The 22,479-nt window shown below is 50.9% G+C and overlaps 2 protein-coding genes across 3 annotated transcripts in view; one reads left to right on the forward strand and one right to left on the reverse strand.

Moving 5' to 3' along the window:
• LOC139531499 (netrin-G1-like) overlaps positions 1-22,479 on the forward strand; it is a 273,240-nt gene that overhangs the window by 12,185 nt on the left and 238,576 nt on the right. The window lies entirely within an intron of this gene.
• LOC139531433 (S-antigen protein-like) lies at positions 17,622-18,824 on the reverse strand. Its single transcript, XM_071327882.1, has one exon. It carries the CDS (start codon positions 18,822-18,824, stop codon positions 17,622-17,624), a length of 1,203 nt encoding a protein of 400 aa, XP_071183983.1.

Genomic DNA, 22,479 nt, shown 5'->3' on the forward strand with positions numbered 1-22,479 from the left:
ATATCTGGCCCCTCTCCCCTTATCTAGCTTGGTATATCTGTCCCCTTTCCCCTTGTGTCTCTGTCCCCTCTCCCCTTATCTAGCCTGGTATATGTGTCCCCCCTCTCCTTATCTAGCCTGGTATCTAGGTCCCCTCTCCCCTTATCTAGCCTGGTATATCTGTCCCCTCTCCCCTTATCTAGCCTGGTATATCTGTCCCCTCTCCCCTTATCTAGCCTGGTATATCTGTCCCCTCTCTCCTTATCTAGCCTGGTATATCTGTCCCCTCTCTCCCTATCTAGCCGGGTATATGTGTCCCCTCTCCCCTTATCTAGCCTGGTATATCTGTCCCCTCTCTCCTTATCTAGCCTGGTATATCTGTCCCCTCTCCCCTTATCTAGCCTGGTATATCTGTCCCCTCTCCCCTTATCTAGCTTGGTATATCTGTCCCCTTTCCCCTTGTGTCTCTGTCCCCTCTCCCCTTATCTAGCCTGGTATATGTGTCCCCCCTCTCCTTATCTAGCCTGGTATCTCTGTCCCCTCTCCCCTTATCTAGCCTGGTATATCTGTCCCCTCTCCCCTTATCTAGCCTGGTATATTTGTCCCCTCTCCCCTCATCTAGCCTGGTATATCTGTCCCCTCTCTCCTTATCTAGCCTGGTATATCTGTCCCCTCTCTCCTTATCTAGCCGGGTATATGTGTCCCCTCTCCCCTTATCTAGCCTGGTATATCTGTCCCCTCTCTCCTTATCTAGCCTGGTATATCTGTCCCCTCTCCCCTTATCTAGCCTGGTATCTCTGTCCCCTCTCCCCTTATCTAGCCTGGTATAGCTGTCCCCTCTCTCCTTATCTAGCCCGGTATATCTGCCCCCTTTCCCCTTATCTAGCCTGGTATATCTGTTCCCTCTTCACATATCTAGCCTGGTATATCTGTCCCTTCTCCACTTATCTAGCCATGTATATATGTCCCCTCTCCCCTTATCTAGCCTGGTATATCTGTCCCCTCTCCACTTATCTAGCCTGGTATATCTGTCCCCTCTCCACTTATCTAGCCTGGGAATCTCAGTCCCCTCTCCACTTATCTAGCCGTGGTATCTCTGTCCCCTCTCCCCTTGTCTAGCCTGGTATATCTGTCCCCTCCCTCCTTATCTAGCCTGGTATATCTGTCCCCTCTCCCCTTATCTAGCCTGGTATATCTGTCCCCTCTCTCCTCATCTAGCCTGGTATATCTGTCCCCTCTCCCCTTCTCCAGCCTGGTATATCTGTCCCCTCTCCCCTTATCTATCCTGGTATATCTGTCCCCTCTCCCCTTATAGAGCCTGGTATATCTGTCCCCTCTCCCCTTATCTAGCCTGGTATATCTGTCCCCTCTCTCCTTATCTAGCCTGGTATATCTGGCCCCTCTCCCCTTATCTAGCTTGGTATATCTGTCCCCTTTCCCCTTGTGTCTCTGTCCCCTCTCCCCTTATCTAGCCTGGTTTATGTGTCCCCCCTCTCCTTATCTAGCCTGGTATCTCTGTCCCCTCTCCCCTTATCTAGCCTGGTATATATGTCCCCTCTCCCCTTATCTAGCCTGGTATATCTGTCCCCTCTCCCCTTATCTATTCTGGTATATCTGTCCCCTCTCTCCTTATCTAGCCTGGTATATCTGTCCCCTCTCTCCCTATCTAGCCGGGTATATGTGTCCCCTCTCCCCTTATCTAGCCTGGTATATCTGTCCCCTCTCTCCTTATCTAGCCTGGTATATCTGTCCCCTCTCCCCTTATCTAGCCTTGTATCTCTGTCCCCTTTCCCCTTATCTAGCCTGGTATCTCTGTCCCCTCTCCCCTTATCTAGCCTGGTATATCTGTCCCCTCTCTCCTTATCTAGCCTGGTATATCTGTCCCCTCTCTCCTTATCTAGCCTGGAATAGCTGTCCCCTCTCCACTTATCTAGCCCGGTATATCTGCCCCCTTTCCCCTTATCTAGCCTGGTATATCTGTCCCCTCTTCACATATCTAGCCTGGTATATCTGTCCCTTCTCCACGTATCTAGCCATGTATATATGTCCCCTCTCCCCTTATCTAGCCTGGTATATCCGTCCCCTCTCCACTTATCTAGCCTGGTATATCTGTCCCCTCTCTCCTTATCTAGCCGGGTATATGTGTCCCCTCTCCCCTTATCTAGCCTGGTATATCTGTCCCCTCTCTCCTTATCTAGCCTGGTATATCTGTCCCCTCTCCCCTTATCTAGCCTGGTATCTCTGTCCCCTCTCCCCTTATCTAGCCTGGTATAGCTGTCCCCTCTCTCCTTATCTAGCCTGGTATATCTGTCCCCTCTCTCCTTATCTAGCCTGGAATAGCTGTCCCCTCTCCACTTATCTAGCCCGGTATATCTGCCCCCTTTCCCCTTATCTAGCCTGGTATATCTGTCCCCTCTTCACATATCTAGCCTGGTATATCTGTCCCTTCTCCACTTATTTAGCCATGTATATATGTCCCCTCTCCCCTTATCTAGCCTGGTATATCTGTCCCCTCTCCACTTATCTAGCCTGGTATATCTGTCCCCTCTCCACTTATCTAGCCTGGGAATCTCAGTCCCCTCTCCACTTATCTAGCCGTGGTATCTCTGTCCCCTCTCCCCTTGTCTAGCCTGGTATATCTGTCCCCTCTCTCCTTATCTAGCCTGGTATATCTGTCCCCTCTCCCCTTATCTAGCCTGGTATATCTGTCCCCTCTCTCCTCATCTAGCCTGGTATATCTGTCCCCTCTCCCCTTCTCCAGCCTGGTATATCTGTCCCCTCTCCCCTTATCTATCCTGGTATATCTGTCCCCTCTCCCCTTATAGAGCCTGGTATATCTGTCCCCTCTCCCCTTATCTAGCCTGGTATATCTGTCCCCTCTCTCCTTATCTAGCCTGGTATATCTGGCCCCTCTCCCCTTATCTAGCTTGGTATATCTGTCCCCTTTCCCCTTGTGTCTCTGTCCCCTCTCCCCTTATCTAGCCTGGTATATGTGTCCCCCCTCTCCTTATCTAGCCTGGTATCTCTGTCCCCTCTCCCCTTATCTAGCCTGGTATATATGTCCCCTCTCCCCTTATCTAGCCTGGTATATCTGTCCCCTCTCCCCTTATCTATTCTGGTATATCTGTCCCCTCTCTCCTTATCTAGCCTGGTATATCTGTCCCCTCTCTCCCTATCTAGCCGGGTATATGTGTCCCCTCTCCCCTTATCTAGCCTGGTATATCTGTCCCCTCTCTCCTTATCTAGCCTGGTATATCTGTCCCCTCTCCCCTTATCTAGCCTTGTATCTCTGTCCCCTCTCCCCTTATCTAGCCTGGTATCTCTGTCCCCTCTCCCCTTATCTAGCCTGGTATATCTGTCCCCTCTCTCCTTATCTAGCCTGGTATATCTGTCCCCTCTCTCCTTATCTAGCCTGGAATAGCTGTCCCCTCTCCACTTATCTAGCCAGGTATATCTGTCCCCTCTCCCCTTCTCCAGCCTGGTATATCTGTCCCCTCTCCCCTTATCTATCCTGGTATATCTGTCCCCTCTCCCCTTATAGAGCCTGGTATATCTGTCCCCTCTCCCCTTATCTAGCCTGGTATATCTGTCCCCTCTCTCCTTATCTAGCCTGGTATATCTGGCCCCTCTCCCCTTATCTAGCTTGGTATATCTGTCCCCTTTCCCCTTGTGTCTCTGTCCCCTCTCCCCTTATCTAGCCTGGTATATGTGTCCCCCCTCTCCTTATCTAGCCTGGTATCTCTGTCCCCTCTCCCCTTATCTAGCCTGGTATATATGTCCCCTCTCCCCTTATCTAGCCTGGTATATCTGTCCCCTCTCCCCTTATCTATTCTGGTATATCTGTCCCCTCTCTCCTTATCTAGCCTGGTATATCTGTCCCCTCTCTCCCTATCTAGCCGGGTATATGTGTCCCCTCTCCCCTTATCTAGCCTGGTATATCTGTCCCCTCTCTCCTTATCTAGCCTGGTATATCTGTCCCCTCTCCCCTTATCTAGCCTTGTATCTCTGTCCCCTCTCCCCTTATCTAGCCTGGTATCTCTGTCCCCTCTCCCCTTATCTAGCCTGGTATATCTGTCCCCTCTCTCCTTATCTAGCCTGGTATATCTGTCCCCTCTCTCCTTATCTAGCCTGGAATAGCTGTCCCCTCTCCACTTATCTAGCCCGGTATATCTGTCCCCTCTCCCCTTCTCCAGCCTGGTATATCTGTCCCCTCTCCCCTTATCTATCCTGGTATATCTGTCCCCTCTCCCCTTATAGAGCCTGGTATATCTGTCCCCTCTCCCCTTATCTAGCCTGGTATATCTGTCCCCTCTCTCCTTATCTAGCCTGGTATATCTGGCCCCTCTCCCCTTATCTAGCTTGGTATATCTGTCCCCTTTCCCCTTGTGTCTCTGTCCCCTCTCCCCTTATCTAGCCTGGTATATGTGTCCCCCCTCTCCTTATCTAGCCTGGTATCTCTGTCCCCTCTCCCCTTATCTAGCCTGGTATATATGTCCCCTCTCCCCTTATCTAGCCTGGTATATCTGTCCCCTCTCCCCTTATCTATTCTGGTATATCTGTCCCCTCTCTCCTTATCTAGCCTGGTATATCTGTCCCCTCTCTCCCTATCTAGCCGGGTATATGTGTCCCCTCTCCCCTTATCTAGCCTGGTATATCTGTCCCCTCTCTCCTTATCTAGCCTGGTATATCTGTCCCCTCTCCCCTTATCTAGCCTTGTATCTCTGTCCCCTTTCCCCTTATCTATTCTGGTATATCTGTCCCCTCTCTCCTTATCTAGCCTGGTATATCTGTCCCCTCTCTCCCTATCTAGCCGGGTATATGTGTCCCCTCTCCCCTTATCTAGCCTGGTATATCTGTCCCCTCTCTCCTTATCTAGCCTGGTATATCTGTCCCCTCTCCCCTTATCTAGCCTTGTATCTCTGTCCCCTTTCCCCTTATCTAGCCTGGTATCTCTGTCCCCTCTCCCCTTATCTAGCCTGGTATATCTGTCCCCTCTCTCCTTATCTAGCCTGGTATATCTGTCCCCTCTCTCCTTATCTAGCCTGGAATAGCTGTCCCCTCTCCACTTATCTAGCCCGGTATATCTGCCCCCTTTCCCCTTATCTAGCCTGGTATATCTGTCCCCTCTTCACATATCTAGCCTGGTATATCTGTCCCTTCTCCACGTATCTAGCCATGTATATATGTCCCCTCTCCCCTTATCTAGCCTGGTATATCCGTCCCCTCTCCACTTATCTAGCCTGGTATATCTGTCCCCTCTCTCCTTATCTAGCCGGGTATATGTGTCCCCTCTCCCCTTATCTAGCCTGGTATATCTGTCCCCTCTCTCCTTATCTAGCCTGGAATAGCTGTCCCCTCTCCACTTATCTAGCCCGGTATATCTGCCCCCTTTCCCCTTATCTAGCCTGGTATATCTGTCCCCTCTTCACATATCTAGCCTGGTATATCTGTCCCTTCTCCACTTATTTAGCCATGTATATATGTCCCCTCTCCCCTTATCTAGCCTGGTATATCTGTCCCCTCTCCACTTATCTAGCCTGGTATATCTGTCCCCTCTCCACTTATCTAGCCTGGGAATCTCAGTCCCCTCTCCACTTATCTAGCCGTGGTATCTCTGTCCCCTCTCCCCTTGTCTAGCCTGGTATATCTGTCCCCTCTCTCCTTATCTAGCCTGGTATATCTGTCCCCTCTCCCCTTATCTAGCCTGGTATATCTGTCCCCTCTCTCCTCATCTAGCCTGGTATATCTGTCCCCTCTCCCCTTCTCCAGCCTGGTATATCTGTCCCCTCTCCCCTTATCTATCCTGGTATATCTGTCCCCTCTCCCCTTATAGAGCCTGGTATATCTGTCCCCTCTCCCCTTATCTAGCCTGGTATATCTGTCCCCTCTCTCCTTATCTAGCCTGGTATATCTGGCCCCTCTCCCCTTATCTAGCTTGGTATATCTGTCCCCTTTCCCCTTGTGTCTCTGTCCCCTCTCCCCTTATCTAGCCTGGTATATGTGTCCCCCCTCTCCTTATCTAGCCTGGTATCTCTGTCCCCTCTCCCCTTATCTAGCCTGGTATATATGTCCCCTCTCCCCTTATCTAGCCTGGTATATCTGTCCCCTCTCCCCTTATCTATTCTGGTATATCTGTCCCCTCTCTCCTTATCTAGCCTGGTATATCTGTCCCCTCTCTCCCTATCTAGCCGGGTATATGTGTCCCCTCTCCCCTTATCTAGCCTGGTATATCTGTCCCCTCTCTCCTTATCTAGCCTGGTATATCTGTCCCCTCTCCCCTTATCTAGCCTTGTATCTCTGTCCCCTCTCCCCTTATCTAGCCTGGTATCTCTGTCCCCTCTCCCCTTATCTAGCCTGGTATATCTGTCCCCTCTCTCCTTATCTAGCCTGGTATATCTGTCCCCTCTCTCCTTATCTAGCCTGGAATAGCTGTCCCCTCTCCACTTATCTAGCCCGGTATATCTGTCCCCTCTCCCCTTCTCCAGCCTGGTATATCTGTCCCCTCTCCCCTTATCTATCCTGGTATATCTGTCCCCTCTCCCCTTATAGAGCCTGGTATATCTGTCCCCTCTCCCCTTATCTAGCCTGGTATATCTGTCCCCTCTCTCCTTATCTAGCCTGGTATATCTGGCCCCTCTCCCCTTATCTAGCTTGGTATATCTGTCCCCTTTCCCCTTGTGTCTCTGTCCCCTCTCCCCTTATCTAGCCTGGTATATGTGTCCCCCCTCTCCTTATCTAGCCTGGTATCTCTGTCCCCTCTCCCCTTATCTAGCCTGGTATATATGTCCCCTCTCCCCTTATCTAGCCTGGTATATCTGTCCCCTCTCCCCTTATCTATTCTGGTATATCTGTCCCCTCTCTCCTTATCTAGCCTGGTATATCTGTCCCCTCTCTCCCTATCTAGCCGGGTATATGTGTCCCCTCTCCCCTTATCTAGCCTGGTATATCTGTCCCCTCTCTCCTTATCTAGCCTGGTATATCTGTCCCCTCTCCCCTTATCTAGCCTTGTATCTCTGTCCCCTTTCCCCTTATCTAGCCTGGTATCTCTGTCCCCTCTCCCCTTATCTAGCCTGGTATATCTGTCCCCTCTCTCCTTATCTAGCCTGGTATATCTGTCCCCTCTCTCCTTATCTAGCCTGGAATAGCTGTCCCCTCTCCACTTATCTAGCCCGGTATATCTGCCCCCTTTCCCCTTATCTAGCCTGGTATATCTGTCCCCTCTTCACATATCTAGCCTGGTATATCTGTCCCTTCTCCACGTATCTAGCCATGTATATATGTCCCCTCTCCCCTTATCTAGCCTGGTATATCCGTCCCCCCTCTCCTTATCCAGCCTGGTATATCTGTCCCCTCTCCCCTTATCTATCCTGGTATATCTGTCCCCTCTCCCCTTATAGAGCCTGGTATATCTGTCCCCTCTCCCCTTATCTAGCCTGGTATATCTGTCCCCTCTCTCCTTATCTAGCCTGGTATATCTGGCCCCTCTCCCCTTATCTAGCTTGGTATATCTGTCCCCTTTCCCCTTGTGTCTCTGTCCCCTCTCCCCTTATCTAGCCTGGTATATGTGTCCCCCCTCTCCTTATCTAGCCTGGTATCTCTGTCCCCTCTCCCCTTATCTAGCCTGGTATATATGTCCCCTCTCCCCTTATCTAGCCTGGTATATCTGTCCCCTCTCCCCTTATCTATTCTGGTATATCTGTCCCCTCTCTCCTTATCTAGCCTGGTATATCTGTCCCCTCTCTCCCTATCTAGCCGGGTATATGTGTCCCCTCTCCCCTTATCTAGCCTGGTATATCTGTCCCCTCTCTCCTTATCTAGCCTGGTATATCTGTCCCCTCTCCCCTTATCTAGCCTTGTATCTCTGTCCCCTCTCCCCTTATCTAGCCTGGTATCTCTGTCCCCTCTCCCCTTATCTAGCCTGGTATATCTGTCCCCTCTCTCCTTATCTAGCCTGGTATATCTGTCCCCTCTCTCCTTATCTAGCCTGGAATAGCTGTCCCCTCTCCACTTATCTAGCCCGGTATATCTGTCCCCTCTCCCCTTCTCCAGCCTGGTATATCTGTCCCCTCTCCCCTTATCTATCCTGGTATATCTGTCCCCTCTCCCCTTATAGAGCCTGGTATATCTGTCCCCTCTCCCCTTATCTAGCCTGGTATATCTGTCCCCTCTCTCCTTATCTAGCCTGGTATATCTGGCCCCTCTCCCCTTATCTAGCTTGGTATATCTGTCCCCTTTCCCCTTGTGTCTCTGTCCCCTCTCCCCTTATCTAGCCTGGTATATGTGTCCCCCCTCTCCTTATCTAGCCTGGTATCTCTGTCCCCTCTCCCCTTATCTAGCCTGGTATATATGTCCCCTCTCCCCTTATCTAGCCTGGTATATCTGTCCCCTCTCCCCTTATCTATTCTGGTATATCTGTCCCCTCTCTCCTTATCTAGCCTGGTATATCTGTCCCCTCTCTCCCTATCTAGCCGGGTATATGTGTCCCCTCTCCCCTTATCTAGCCTGGTATATCTGTCCCCTCTCTCCTTATCTAGCCTGGTATATCTGTCCCCTCTCCCCTTATCTAGCCTTGTATCTCTGTCCCCTTTCCCCTTATCTAGCCTGGTATCTCTGTCCCCTCTCCCCTTATCTAGCCTGGTATATCTGTCCCCTCTCTCCTTATCTAGCCTGGTATATCTGTCCCCTCTCTCCTTATCTAGCCTGGAATAGCTGTCCCCTCTCCACTTATCTAGCCCGGTATATCTGCCCCCTTTCCCCTTATCTAGCCTGGTATATCTGTCCCCTCTTCACATATCTAGCCTGGTATATCTGTCCCTTCTCCACGTATCTAGCCATGTATATATGTCCCCTCTCCCCTTATCTAGCCTGGTATATCCGTCCCCTCTCCACTTATCTAGCCTGGTATATCTGTCCCCTCTCTCCTTATCTAGCCGGGTATATGTGTCCCCTCTCCCCTTATCTAGCCTGGTATATCTGTCCCCTCTCTCCTTATCTAGCCTGGTATATCTGTCCCCTCTCCCCTTATCTAGTCTGGTATCTCTGTCCCCTCTCCCCTTATCTAGCCTGGTATAGCTGTCCCCTCTCTCCTTATCTAGCCTGGTATATCTGTCCCCTCTCTCCTTATCTAGCCTGGAATAGCTGTCCCCTCTCCACTTATCTAGCCCGGTATATCTGCCCCCTTTCCCCTTATCTAGCCTGGTATATCTGTCCCCTCTTCACATATCTAGCCTGGTATATCTGTCCCTTCTCCACTTATTTAGCCATGTATATATGTCCCCTCTCCCCTTATCTAGCCTGGTATATCTGTCCCCTCTCCACTTATCTAGCCTGGTATATCTGTCCCCTCTCCACTTATCTAGCCTGGGAATCTCAGTCCCCTCTCCACTTATCTAGCCGTGGTATCTCTGTCCCCTCTCCCCTTGTCTAGCCTGGTATATCTGTCCCCTCTCTCCTTATCTAGCCTGGTATATCTGTCCCCTCTCCCCTTATCTAGCCTGGTATATCTGTCCCCTCTCTCCTCATCTAGCCTGGTATATCTGTCCCCTCTCCCCTTCTCCAGCCTGGTATATCTGTCCCCTCTCCCCTTATCTATCCTGGTATATCTGTCCCCTCTCCCCTTATAGAGCCTGGTATATCTGTCCCCTCTCCCCTTATCTAGCCTGGTATATCTGTCCCCTCTCTCCTTATCTAGCCTGGTATATCTGGCCCCTCTCCCCTTATCTAGCTTGGTATATCTGTCCCCTTTCCCCTTGTGTCTCTGTCCCCTCTCCCCTTATCTAGCCTGGTATATGTGTCCCCCCTCTCCTTATCTAGCCTGGTATCTCTGTCCCCTCTCCCCTTATCTAGCCTGGTATATATGTCCCCTCTCCCCTTATCTAGCCTGGTATATCTGTCCCCTCTCCCCTTATCTATTCTGGTATATCTGTCCCCTCTCTCCTTATCTAGCCTGGTATATCTGTCCCCTCTCTCCCTATCTAGCCGGGTATATGTGTCCCCTCTCCCCTTATCTAGCCTGGTATATCTGTCCCCTCTCTCCTTATCTAGCCTGGTATATCTGTCCCCTCTCCCCTTATCTAGCCTTGTATCTCTGTCCCCTCTCCCCTTATCTAGCCTGGTATCTCTGTCCCCTCTCCCCTTATCTAGCCTGGTATATCTGTCCCCTCTCTCCTTATCTAGCCTGGTATATCTGTCCCCTCTCTCCTTATCTAGCCTGGAATAGCTGTCCCCTCTCCACTTATCTAGCCCGGTATATCTGCCCCCTTTCCCCTTATCTAGCCTGGTATATCTGTCCCCTCTTCACATATCTAGCCTGGTATATCTGTCCCTTCTCCACTTATCTAGCCATGTATATATGTCCCCTCTCCCCTTATCTAGCCTGGTATATCTGTCCCCTCTCCACTTATCTAGCCTGGTATATCTGTCCCCTCTCTCCTTATCTAGCCGGGTATATGTGTCCCCTCTCCCCTTATCTAGCCTGGTATATCTGTCCCCTCTCTCCTTATCTAGCCTGGTATATCTGTCCCCTCTCCCCTTATCTAGCCTGGCATCTCTGTCCCCTCTCCCCTTATCTAGCCTGGTATAGCTGTCCCCTCTCTCCTTATCTAGCCTGGTATATCTGTCCCCTCTCTCCTTATCTAGCCTGGAATAGCTGTCCCCTCTCCACTTATCTAGCCCGGTATATCTGCCCCCTTTCCCCTTATCTAGCCTGGTATATCTGTCCCCTCTTCACATATCTAGCCTGGTATATCTGTCCCTTCTCCACTTATTTAGCCATGTATATATGTCCCCTCTCCCCTTATCTAGCCTGGTATATCTGTCCCCTCTCCACTTATCTAGCCTGGTATATCTGTCCCCTCTCCACTTATCTAGCCTGGGAATCTCAGTCCCCTCTCCACTTATCTAGCCGTGGTATCTCTGTCCCCTCTCCCCTTGTCTAGCCTGGTATATCTGTCCCCTCTCTCCTTATCTAGCCTGGTATATCTGTCCCCTCTCCCCTTATCTAGCCTGGTATATCTGTCCCCTCTCTCCTCATCTAGCCTGGTATATCTGTCCCCTCTCCCCTTCTCCAGCCTGGTATATCTGTCCCCTCTCCCCTTATCTATCCTGGTATATCTGTCCCCTCTCCCCTTATAGAGCCTGGTATATCTGTCCCCTCTCCCCTTATCTAGCCTGGTATATCTGTCCCCTCTCTCCTTATCTAGCCTGGTATATCTGGCCCCTCTCCCCTTATCTAGCTTGGTATATCTGTCCCCTTTCCCCTTGTGTCTCTGTCCCCTCTCCCCTTATCTAGCCTGGTATATGTGTCCCCCCTCTCCTTATCTAGCCTGGTATCTCTGTCCCCTCTCCCCTTATCTAGCCTGGTATATATGTCCCCTCTCCCCTTATCTAGCCTGGTATATCTGTCCCCTCTCCCCTTATCTATTCTGGTATATCTGTCCCCTCTCTCCTTATCTAGCCTGGTATATCTGTCCCCTCTCTCCCTATCTAGCCGGGTATATGTGTCCCCTCTCCCCTTATCTAGCCTGGTATATCTGTCCCCTCTCTCCTTATCTAGCCTGGTATATCTGTCCCCTCTCCCCTTATCTAGCCTTGTATCTCTGTCCCCTCTCCCCTTATCTAGCCTGGTATCTCTGTCCCCTCTCCCCTTATCTAGCCTGGTATATCTGTCCCCTCTCTCCTTATCTAGCCTGGTATATCTGTCCCCTCTCTCCTTATCTAGCCTGGAATAGCTGTCCCCTCTCCACTTATCTAGCCCGGTATATCTGCCCCCTTTCCCCTTATCTAGCCTGGTATATCTGTCCCCTCTTCACATATCTAGCCTGGTATATCTGTCCCTTCTCCACTTATCTAGCCATGTATATATGTCCCCTCTCCCCTTATCTAGCCTGGTATATCTGTCCCCTCTCCACTTATCTAGCCTGGTATATCTGTCCCCTCTCTCCTTATCTAGCCGGGTATATGTGTCCCCTCTCCCCTTATCTAGCCTGGTATATCTGTCCCCTCTCTCCTTATCTAGCCTGGTATATCTGTCCCCTCTCCCCTTATCTAGCCTGGCATCTCTGTCCCCTCTCCCCTTATCTAGCCTGGTATAGCTGTCCCCTCTCTCCTTATCTAGCCTGGTATATGTGTCCCCTCTCTCCTTATCTAGCCTGGAATAGCTGTCCCCTCTCCACTTATCTAGCCCGGTATATCTGCCCCCTTTCCCCTTATCTAGCCTGGTATATCTGTCCCCTCTTCACATATCTAGCCTGGTATATCTGTCCCTTCTCCACTTATTTAGCCATGTATATATGTCCCCTCTCCCCTCATCTAGCCTGGTATATCTGTCCCCTCTCCACTTATCTAGCCTGGTATATCTGTCCCCTCTCCACTTATCTAGCCTGGGAATCTCAGTCCCCTCTCCACTTATCTAGCCGTGGTATCTCTGTCCCCTCTCCCCTTGTCTAGCCTGGTATATCTGTCCCCTCTCTCCTTATCTAGCCTGGTATATCTGTCCCCTCTCCCCTTATCTAGCCTGGTATATCTGTCCCCTCTCTCCTCATCTAGCCTGGTATATCTGTCCCCTCTCCCCTTCTCCAGCCTGGTATATCTGTCCCCTCTCCCCTTATCTATCCTGGTATATCTGTCCCCTCTCCCCTTATAGAGCCTGGTATATCTGTCCCCTCTCCCCTTATCTAGCCTGGTATATCTGTCCCCTCTCTCCTTATCTAGCCTGGTATATCTGGCCCCTCTCCCCTTATCTAGCTTGGTATATCTGTCCCCTTTCCCCTTGTGTCTCTGTCCCCTCTCCCCTTATCTAGCCTGGTATATGTGTCCCCCCTCTCCTTATCTAGCCTGGTATCTCTGTCCCCTCTCCCCTTATCTAGCCTGGTATATATGTCCCCTCTCCCCTTATCTAGCCTGGTATATCTGTCCCCTCTCCCCTTATCTATTCTGGTATATCTGTCCCCTCTCTCCTTATCTAGCCTGGTATATCTGTCCCCTCTCTCCCTATCTAGCCGGGTATATGTGTCCCCTCTCCCCTTATCTAGCCTGGTATATCTGTCCCCTCTCTCCTTATCTAGCCTGGTATATCTGTCCCCTCTCCCCTTATCTAGCCTTGTATCTCTGTCCCCTCTCCCCTTATCTAGCCTGGTATCTCTGTCCCCTCTCCCCTTATCTAGCCTGGTATATCTGTCCCCTCTCTCCTTATCTAGCCTGGTATATCTGTCCCCTCTCTCCTTATCTAGCCTGGAATAGCTGTCCCCTCTCCACTTATCTAGCCCGGTATATCTGCCCCCTTTCCCCTTATCTAGCCTGGTATATCTGTCCCCTCTTCACATATCTAGCCTGGTATATCTGTCCCTTCTCCACTTATCTAGCCATGTATATATGTCCCCTCTCCCCTTATCTAGCCTGGTATATCTGTCCCCTCTCCACTTATCTAGCCTGGTATATCTGTCCCCTCTCCACTTATCTAGCCTGGGAATCTCAGTCCCCTCTCCACTTATCTAGCCGTGGTATCTCTGTCCCCTCTCCCCTTGTCTAGCCTGGTATATCTGTCCCCTCTCTCCTTATCTAGCCTGGTATATCTGTCCCCTCTCCCCTTATCTAGCCTGGTATATCTGTCCCCTCTCTCCTCATCTAGCCTGGTATATCTGTCCCCTCTCCCCTTCTCCAGCCTGGTATATCTGTCCCCTCTCCCCTTATCTATCCTGGTATATCTGTCCCCTCTCCCCTTATAGAGCCTGGTATATCTGTCCCCTCTCCCCTTATCTAGCCTGGTATATCTGTCCCCTCTCTCCTTATCTAGCCTGGTATATCTGGCCCCTCTCCCCTTATCTAGCTTGGTATATCTGTCCCCTTTCCCCTTGTGTCTCTGTCCCCTCTCCCCTTATCTAGCCTGGTATATGTGTCCCCCCTCTCCTTATCTAGCCTGGTATCTCTGTCCCCTCTCCCCTTATCTAGCCTGGTATATATGTCCCCTCTCCCCTTATCTAGCCTGGTATATCTGTCCCCTCTCCCCTTATCTATTCTGGTATATCTGTCCCCTCTCTCCTTATCTAGCCTGGTATATCTGTCCCCTCTCCCCTTATCTAGCCTGGCATCTCTGTCCCCTCTCCCCTTATCTAGCCTGGTATAGCTGTCCCCTCTCTCCTTATCTAGCCTGGTATATCTGTCCCCTCTCTCCTTATCTAGCCTGGAATAGCTGTCCCCTCTCCACTTATCTAGCCCGGTATATCTGCCCCCTTTCCCCTTATCTAGCCTGGTATATCTGTCCCCTCTTCACATATCTAGCCTGGTATATCTGTCCCTTCTCCACTTATTTAGCCATGTATATATGTCCCCTCTCCCCTTATCTAGCCTGGTATATCTGTCCCCTCTCCACTTATCTAGCCTGGTATATCTGTCCCCTCTCCACTTATCTAGCCTGGGAATCTCAGTCCCCTCTCCACTTATCTAGCCGTGGTATCTCTGTCCCCTCTCCCCTTGTCTAGCCTGGTATATCTGTCCCCTCTCTCCTTATCTAGCCTGGTATATCTGTCCCCTCTCCCCTTATCTAGCCTGGTATATCTGTCCCCTCTCTCCTCATCTAGCCCGATATATCTGTCCCCTCTCCCCTTCTCCAGCCTGGTATATCTGTCCCCTCTCCCCTTATCTATCCTGGTATATCTGTCCCCTCTCCCCTTATAGAGCCTGGTATATCTGTCCCCTCTCCCCTTATCTAGCCTGGTATATCTGTCCCCTCTCTCCTTATCTAGCCTGGTATATCTGGCCCCTCTCCCCTTATCTAGCTTGGTATATCTGTCCCCTTTCCCCTTGTGTCTCTGTCCCCTCTCCCCTTATCTAGCCTGGTATATGTGTCCCCCCTCTCCCTATCTAGCCTGGTATCTCTGTCCCCTCTCCCCTTATCTAGCCTGGTATATATGTCCCCTCTCCCCTTATCTAGCCTGGTATATCTGTCCCCTCTCCCCTTATCTATTCTGGTATATCTGTCCCCTCTCTCCTTATCTAGCCTGGTATATCTGTCCCCTCTCTCCCTATCTAGCCGGGTATATGTGTCCCCTCTCCCCTTATCTAGCCTGGTATATCTGTCCCCTCTCTCCTTATCTAGCCTGGTATATCTGTCCCCTCTCCCCTTATCTAGCCTTGTATCTCTGTCCCCTCTCCCCTTATCTAGCCTGGTATCTCTGTCCCCTCTCCCCTTATCTAGCCTGGTATATCTGTCCCCTCTCTCCTTATCTAGCCTGGTATATCTGTCCCCTCTCTCCTTATCTAGCCTGGAATAGCTGTCCCCTCTCCACTTATCTAGCCCGGTATATCTGCCCCCTTTCCCCTTATCTAGCCTGGTATATCTGTCCCCTCTTCACATATCTAGCCTGGTATATCTGTCCCTTCTCCACTTATCTAGCCATGTATATATGTCCCCTCTCCCCTTATCTAGCCTGGTATATCTGTCCCCTCTCCACTTATCTAGCCTGGTATATCTGTCCCCTCTCCACTTATCTAGCCTGGGAATCTCAGTCCCCTCTCCACTTATCTAGCCGTGGTATCTCTGTCCCCTCTCCCCTTGTCTAGCCTGGTATATCTGTCCCCTCTCTCATTATCTAGCCTGGTATATCTGTCCCCTCTCCCCTTATCTAGCCTGGTATATCTGTCCCCTCTCTCCTCATCTAGCCTGGTATATCTGTCCCCTCTCCCCTTCTCCAGCCTGGTATATCTGTCCCCTCTCCCCTTATCTATCCTGGTATATCTGTCCCCTCTCCCCTTATAGAGCCTGGTATATCTGTCCCCTCTCCCCTTATCTAGCCTGGTATATCTGTCCCCTCTCTCCTTATCTAGCCTGGTATATCTGGCCCCTCTCCCCTTATCTAGCTTGGTATATCTGTCCCCTTTCCCCTTGTGTCTCTGTCCCCTCTCCCCTTATCTAGCCTGGTATATGTGTCCCCCCTCTCCTTATCTAGCCTGGTATCTCTGTCCCCTCTCCCCTTATCTAGCCTGGTATATATGTCCCCTCTCCCCTTATCTAGCCTGGTATATCTGTCCCCTCTCCCCTTATCTATTCTGGTATATCTGTCCCCTCTCTCCTTATCTAGCCTGGTATATCTGTCCCCTCTCTCCCTATCTAGCCGGGTATATGTGTCCCCTCTCCCCTTATCTAGCCTGGTATATCTGTCCCCTCTCTCCTTATCTAGCCTGGTATATCTGTCCCCTCTCCCCTTATCTAGCCTTGTATCTCTGTCCCCTCTCCCCTTATCTAGCCTGGTATATCTGTCCCCTCTCTCCTTATCTAGCCTGGTATATCTGTCCCCTCTCTCCTTAGCTAGCCTGGTATATGTGTCCCCTCTCCCCTTATCTAGCCTGGTATTTCTGTCCCCTCTCTCCTTTTCTAGCCTGGTATATCTGTCCCCTCTCCTCTTATCTAGCCTGGTATATCTGTCCCCTCTCTCCTTATCTAGCCTGGTATATCTGTCCCCTCTCCCCTTATCTAGCCTGGTATCTCTGTCCCCTCTCCCCTTATCTAGCCTGGTATCTCTGTCCCCTCTCCCCTTATCTAGCCTGGTATATCTGTCCCCTCTCCCCTTATAGAGCATGGTATATCTGTCCCCTCTCCCCTTATCTAGCCTGGTATATCTGTCCCCTCTCTCCTTATCTAGCCTGGTATATCTGTCCCCTCTCCCCTTATCTAGCTTGGTATATCTGTCCCCTTTCCCCTTGTGTCTCTGTCCCCTCTCCCATTATCTAGCCTGGTATATGTGTCCCCCCTCTCCTTATCTGGCCTGGTATATCTGTCCCCTCTCCCCTTATCTAGCCTGGTATATCTGTCCCCTCTCCACTTATCTAGCCTGGTATCTCAGTCCTCTCTTCACTTATCTAGCCGGGGTATCTCTGTCCCCTCTGCTATCTAGCCTGGGTATCTCTGTCCCCTCTGCCTTTTCTAGCCTGGGTATCTCTGTCCCCTGCACCTTCTTTTAGCCTGGGTACCTCTATTCCAGCTCCCCTCATCTGGCTTGGTTACCACCATTCCAGCTCCCCTAGCCTGGGTATCTCTCTCCCTACTACCCCGTCTTCATCCAGTCAGGCCTACCCTACCCAAACAGGTCCCTGTCCACTCTAACGTCAGGCCTACCCTACTCAAACAGGTCCCTGTCCACTCCAACGTCAGGCCTACCCTACTCAAACAGGTCCCTGTCCACTCCAACGTCAGGCCTACCCTACTCAAACAGGTCCCTGCCCACTCCAACGTCAGGCCTACCCTACTCAAACAGGCCCCTGGTCATTCCAACACTTCTCCTTAACATGATAATATTATGTCTATTAATCACATGAAGCTCTGGTGCTAAGAGCTCCGTTTTACCTGCCCACGTCTCCTCTGTTTTACCTGCCCACGTCTCCTCTGTTTTACCTGCCCACGTCTCCTCTGTTTTACCTGCCCACGTCTCCTCTGTTTTACCTGCCCTCGTCTCCTCCGTTTTACCTGCCCACGTCTCCTCTGTTTTACCTGCCCACGTCTCCTCTTTTACCTGCCCACGTCTCCTCTGTTTTACCTGCCCACGTCTCCTCTGTTTTACCTGCCCACGTCTCCTCTTTTACCTGCCCACGTCTCCTCCTTTTTACCTGCCCACGTCTCCTCTGTTTTACCTGCCCACGTCTCCTCTGTTTTACCTGCCCACGTCTCCTCTTTTACCTGCCCACGTCTCCTCCTTTTTACCTGCCCACGTCTCCTCTGTTTTACCTGCCCACGTCTCCTCCTTTTTACCTGCCCACGTCTCCTCTGTTTTACCTGCCCACGTCTCCTCTGTTTTACCTGCCCACGTCTCCTCCGTTTTACCTGCCCACGTCTCCTCTGTTTTACCTGCCCACGTCTCCTCTGTTTTACCTGCCCTCGTCTCCTCCGTTTTACCTGCCCTCGTCTCCTCCGTTTTACCTGCCCTCGTCTCCTCCGTTTTACCTGCCCTCGTCTCCTCTGTTTTACCTGCCCTCGTCTCCTCCGTTTTACCTGCCCACGTCTCCTCCTTTTTAACGGCCCACGTCTCCTCTGTTTTACCTGCCCTCGTCTCCTCCGTTTTACCTGCCCACGTCTCCTCTGTTTTACCTGCCCACGTCTCCTCTGTTTTACCTGCCCACGTCTCCTCTGTTTTACCTGCCCTCGTCTCCTCTGTTTTACCTGCCCACGTCTCCTCTGTTTTACCTGCCCACGTCTCCTCTGTTTTACCTGCCCACGTCTCCTCTGTTTTACCTGCCCACGTCTCCTCTGTTTTACCTGCCCTCGTCTCCTCTGTTTTACCTGCCCACGTCTCCTCTGTTTTACCTGCCCACGTCTCCTCTGTTTTACCTGCCCTCGTCTCCTCTGTTTTACCTGCCCACGTCTCCTCCGTTTTACCTGCCCACGTCTCCTCCGTTTTACCTGCCCACGTCTCCTCTGTTTTACCTGCCCACGTCTCCTCTGTTTTACCTGCCCTCGTCTCCTCTGTTTTACCTGCCCACGTCTCCTCTGTTTTACCTGCCCTCGTCTCCTCCGTTTTACCTGCCCACGTCTCCTCCATTTTACCTGCCCACGTCTCCTCCGTTTTACCTGCCCACGTCTCCTCTGTTTTACCTGCCCACGTCTCCTCTGTTTTACCTGCCCTCGTCTCCTCTGTTTTACCTGCCCACGTCTCCTCCATTTTACCTGCCCACGTCTCCTCCGTTTTACCTGCCCACGTCTCCTCTGTTTTACCTGCCCACGTCTCCTCCGTTTTACCTGCCCACGTCTCCTCCGTTTTACCTGCCCACGTCTCCTCTGTTTTACCTGCCCTCGTCTCCTCCGTTTTACCTGCCCACGTCTCCTCCGTTTTACCTGCCCACGTCTCTTCCATTGGCATTCTTATTCTTTAGCAGTGAAGGTCTTTCTCTCGTACCCCTTCCACCCCTCTCTCTCCATCTCACCCCCTTCCCTCTCTCTCTTACCCCCTTCCCTCTCTCTCTCTCTCACCTTCTCGCTCCCTCCCCTTCTCTCTCTCGCCACCCCCTTCTCTCGCTCTCTCTCCATCCCCTTCTCTCTCGCCATCTACAGTGGGGAGAACAAGTATTTGATACACTGTCAATTTTGCAGGTTTTCCTACTTACAAAGCATGTAGAGGTCTGTACTTTTTATCATAGGTACACTTCAACTGTGAGAGATGGAATCTAAAACAAAAATCCAGAAAATCACATTGTATGATTTTTAAGTAATTAATTTGCATTTTATTGCATGACATAAGTATTTGATCACCTACCAACCAGTAAGAATTCCGGCTCTCACAGACCTGTTAGTTTTTCTTTGAGAAGCCCTCCTGTTCTCCACTCATTACCTGTATTAACTCCACCTGTTTGAACTCGTTACCTGTATAAAAGACACCTGTCCACACACTCAATCAAACAGACTCCAACCTCTTCACAATGGCCAAGACCAGAGAGCTGTGTAAGGACATCAGGGATAAAATTGTAGACCTGCACAAGGCTGGGATGGGCTACAGGACAATAGAAAAACAGCTTGGTGAGAAGGCAACAACTGTTGGCGCAATTATTAGAAAATGGAAGACGTTCAAGATGACGGTCAATCACCCTCGGTCTGGGGCTCCATGCAAGATCTCACCTCGTGGGGCATCAATGATCATGAAGAAGGTGAGGGATCAGCCCAGAACTACACGGCAGGACCTGGTCAATGACCTGAAGAGAGCTGGGACCACAATCTCAAAGAAAACCATTAGTAACACACCACGCCGTCATGGATTAAAATCCTGCAGTGCACGCAAGGTCCCCCTGCTCAAGCCAGTGCATGTCCAGGCCCGTCTGAAGTTTGCCAATGACCATCTGGATGATCCAGAGGAGGAATGGGAGAAGGTCATGTGGTCTGATGAGACAAAAATAGAGCTTTTTGGTCTAAACTCCACTCGCCGTGTTTGGAGGAAGAAGAAGGATGAGTACAACCCCAAGAACACCATCCCAACCGTGAAGCATGGAGGTGGAAACATCATTCTTTGGGGATGCTTTTCTGCAAAGGGGACAGGACGACTGCACTGTATTGAGGGAAGGATGGATTTGGCCATGTATTGCGAGATCTTGGCCAACAACCTCCTTCCCTCAGTAAGAGCATTGAAGATGGGTCGTGGCTGGGTCTTCCAGCATGACAACGACCCGAAACACACAGCCAGGGCAACTAAGGAGTGGCTCCGTAAGAAGCATTTCAAGGTCCTGGAGTGGCCTAGACAGTCTCCAGACCTGAACCCAATAGAAAATCTTTGGAGGGAGCTGAAAGTCCGTATTGCCCAGCGACAGCCCCGAAACCTGAAGGATCTGGAGAAGGTCTGTATGGAGGAGTGGGCCAAAATCCCTGCTGCAGTGTGTGCAAACCTGGTCAAGAACTACAGGAAACGTATGAACTCTGTAATTGCAAACTAAGGTTTCTGTACCAAATATTAAGTTCTGCTTTTCTGATGTATCAAATACTTATGTCATGCAATAAAATGCAAATTAAATACTTAAAAATTATACAATGTGATTTTCTGGATTTTTGTTTTAGATTCTGTCTCTCACAGTTGAAGTGTACCTATGATAAAAATGACAGACCTCTACATGCTTTGTAAGTAGGAAAACCTGCAAAATCGGCGGTGTATCAAATACTTGTTCTCCCCACTGTATCTCTCTCTATCCATTTCTCTCTCTCTCTCCATCCCTCTCTCTTTCTCTCTCTCCATCCCCATCTATTTCGCTCTCCATCCCCATCTCTCTCTCTCTCTCTCTCTCTCTCTCAATCTGCATCTCTCTCTCTCTCTCTCTCTCTATCCCCATCTCTCTTTCTCCATCCCCATCTCTCTCTCTCTCTCTCTCTCTCTCTCTCTCTCTCTCTCTCTCTCTCTCTATCCCTCTCTCTCTCTATCCCCATCTCTCTCTCTCTCCATCCCCCTCTTTCTTTCTCTCTCTCTCTATCCCCATCTCTCTCTCCATCCCCATCTCTCTCTCTCTCTCTCTCCATCCCCATCTCTCTCTCTCTCCATCCCCCTCTCTCTCCCCATCCCCCTCTCTCTCTCCATCCCCATCTCTCTCTCTCTCCATCCCCATCTCTCTCTCTCTCTCTCCATCCCCCTCTTTCTTTCTCTCTCTCTCTATCTCCATCTCTCTCTCCATCCCCATCTCTCTCTATCTCTCCATCCCCATCTCTCTCTCTCCATCCCCATCTCTCTCTCTCTCTCCATCCCCATCTCTCTCTCTCTCTCCATCCCCATCTCTCTCTCTCCATCCCCATCTCTCTCTCTCATCCCCATCTCTCTCTCTCTCCATCCCAATCTCTCTCTCTCTCCATCCCCATCTCTCTCTCCATCCCCATCTCTCTCTCTCCATCCCCATCTCTCTCTCATCCCCATCTCTCTCTCTCTCCATCCCCATCTCTCTCTCTCTCTCCATCCCCATCTCTCTCTCTCTCTCCATCCCCATCTCTCTCTCTCTCTCCATCCCCATCTCTCTCTCTCTCTCCATCCCCATCTCTCTCTCTCTCCATCCCCATCTCTCTCTCTCTCTCCATCCCCATCTCTCTCTCTCTCCATCCCCATCTCTCTCTCTCTCCATCCCAATCTCTCTCTCTCTCCATCCCCATCTCTCTCTCTCCATCCCCATCTCTCTCTCTCCATCCCCATCTCTCTCTCTCATCCCATCTCTCTCTCTCTCTTCATCCCCATCTCTCTCTCTCTCTCCATCCCCATCTCTCTCTCCATCCCCATCTCTCTCTCTCTCTCCATCCCCATCTCTCTCTCTCTCTCCATCCCCATCTCTCTCTCTCTCCATCCCCATCTCTCTCTCTCTCCATCCCAATCTCTCTTTCTCTCCATCCCCATCTCTCTCTCTCCATCCCCATCTCTCTCTCTCATCCCATCTCTCTCTCTCTCTCCATCCCCATCTCTCTCTCTCTCCATCCCCATCTCTCTCTCTCTCTCTCCATCCCCATCTCTCTCTCTCTCTCTCTCTCCATCCCCATCTCTCTCTCTCTCTCTGTCTCTCCATCCCCATCTCTCTCTCTCTCTGTCTCTCCATCCCCATATCTCTCTCTCTCTCTCCATCCCCATCTCTCTCTCTCTCTCTCTCTCCATCCCCATCTCTCTCTCTCTCTCTGTCTCTCCATCCCCATCTCTCTCTCTCTCTGTCTCTCCATCCCCATCTCTCTCTCTCTCTCTCCATCCCCATCTCTCTCTCTCTCTCTCTCTCCATCCCCATCTCTCTCTCTCTCTCTGTCTCTCCATCCCCATCTCTCTCTCTCTCTCTCTCTCCATCCCCATCTCTCTCTCTCTCTCTCTCTCCATCCCCATCTCTCTCTCTCTCTCTGTCTCTCCATCCCCATCTCTCTCTCTCTCTGTCTCTCCATCCCCATATCTCTCTCTATCCCCATCTCTCTCTCTCCATCCCCATCTCTCTCTCCATCCCCATCTCTCTCTCTCCATCCCCATCTCTCTCTCTCCATCCCCATATCTCTCTCCATCCCCATCTCTCTCTCCATCCCCATCTCTC

This window comes from Salvelinus alpinus, chromosome 10 (genome assembly GCF_045679555.1).
Source record: "Salvelinus alpinus chromosome 10, SLU_Salpinus.1, whole genome shotgun sequence".
Taxonomy (NCBI): Eukaryota; Metazoa; Chordata; class Actinopteri; order Salmoniformes; family Salmonidae; genus Salvelinus; species Salvelinus alpinus.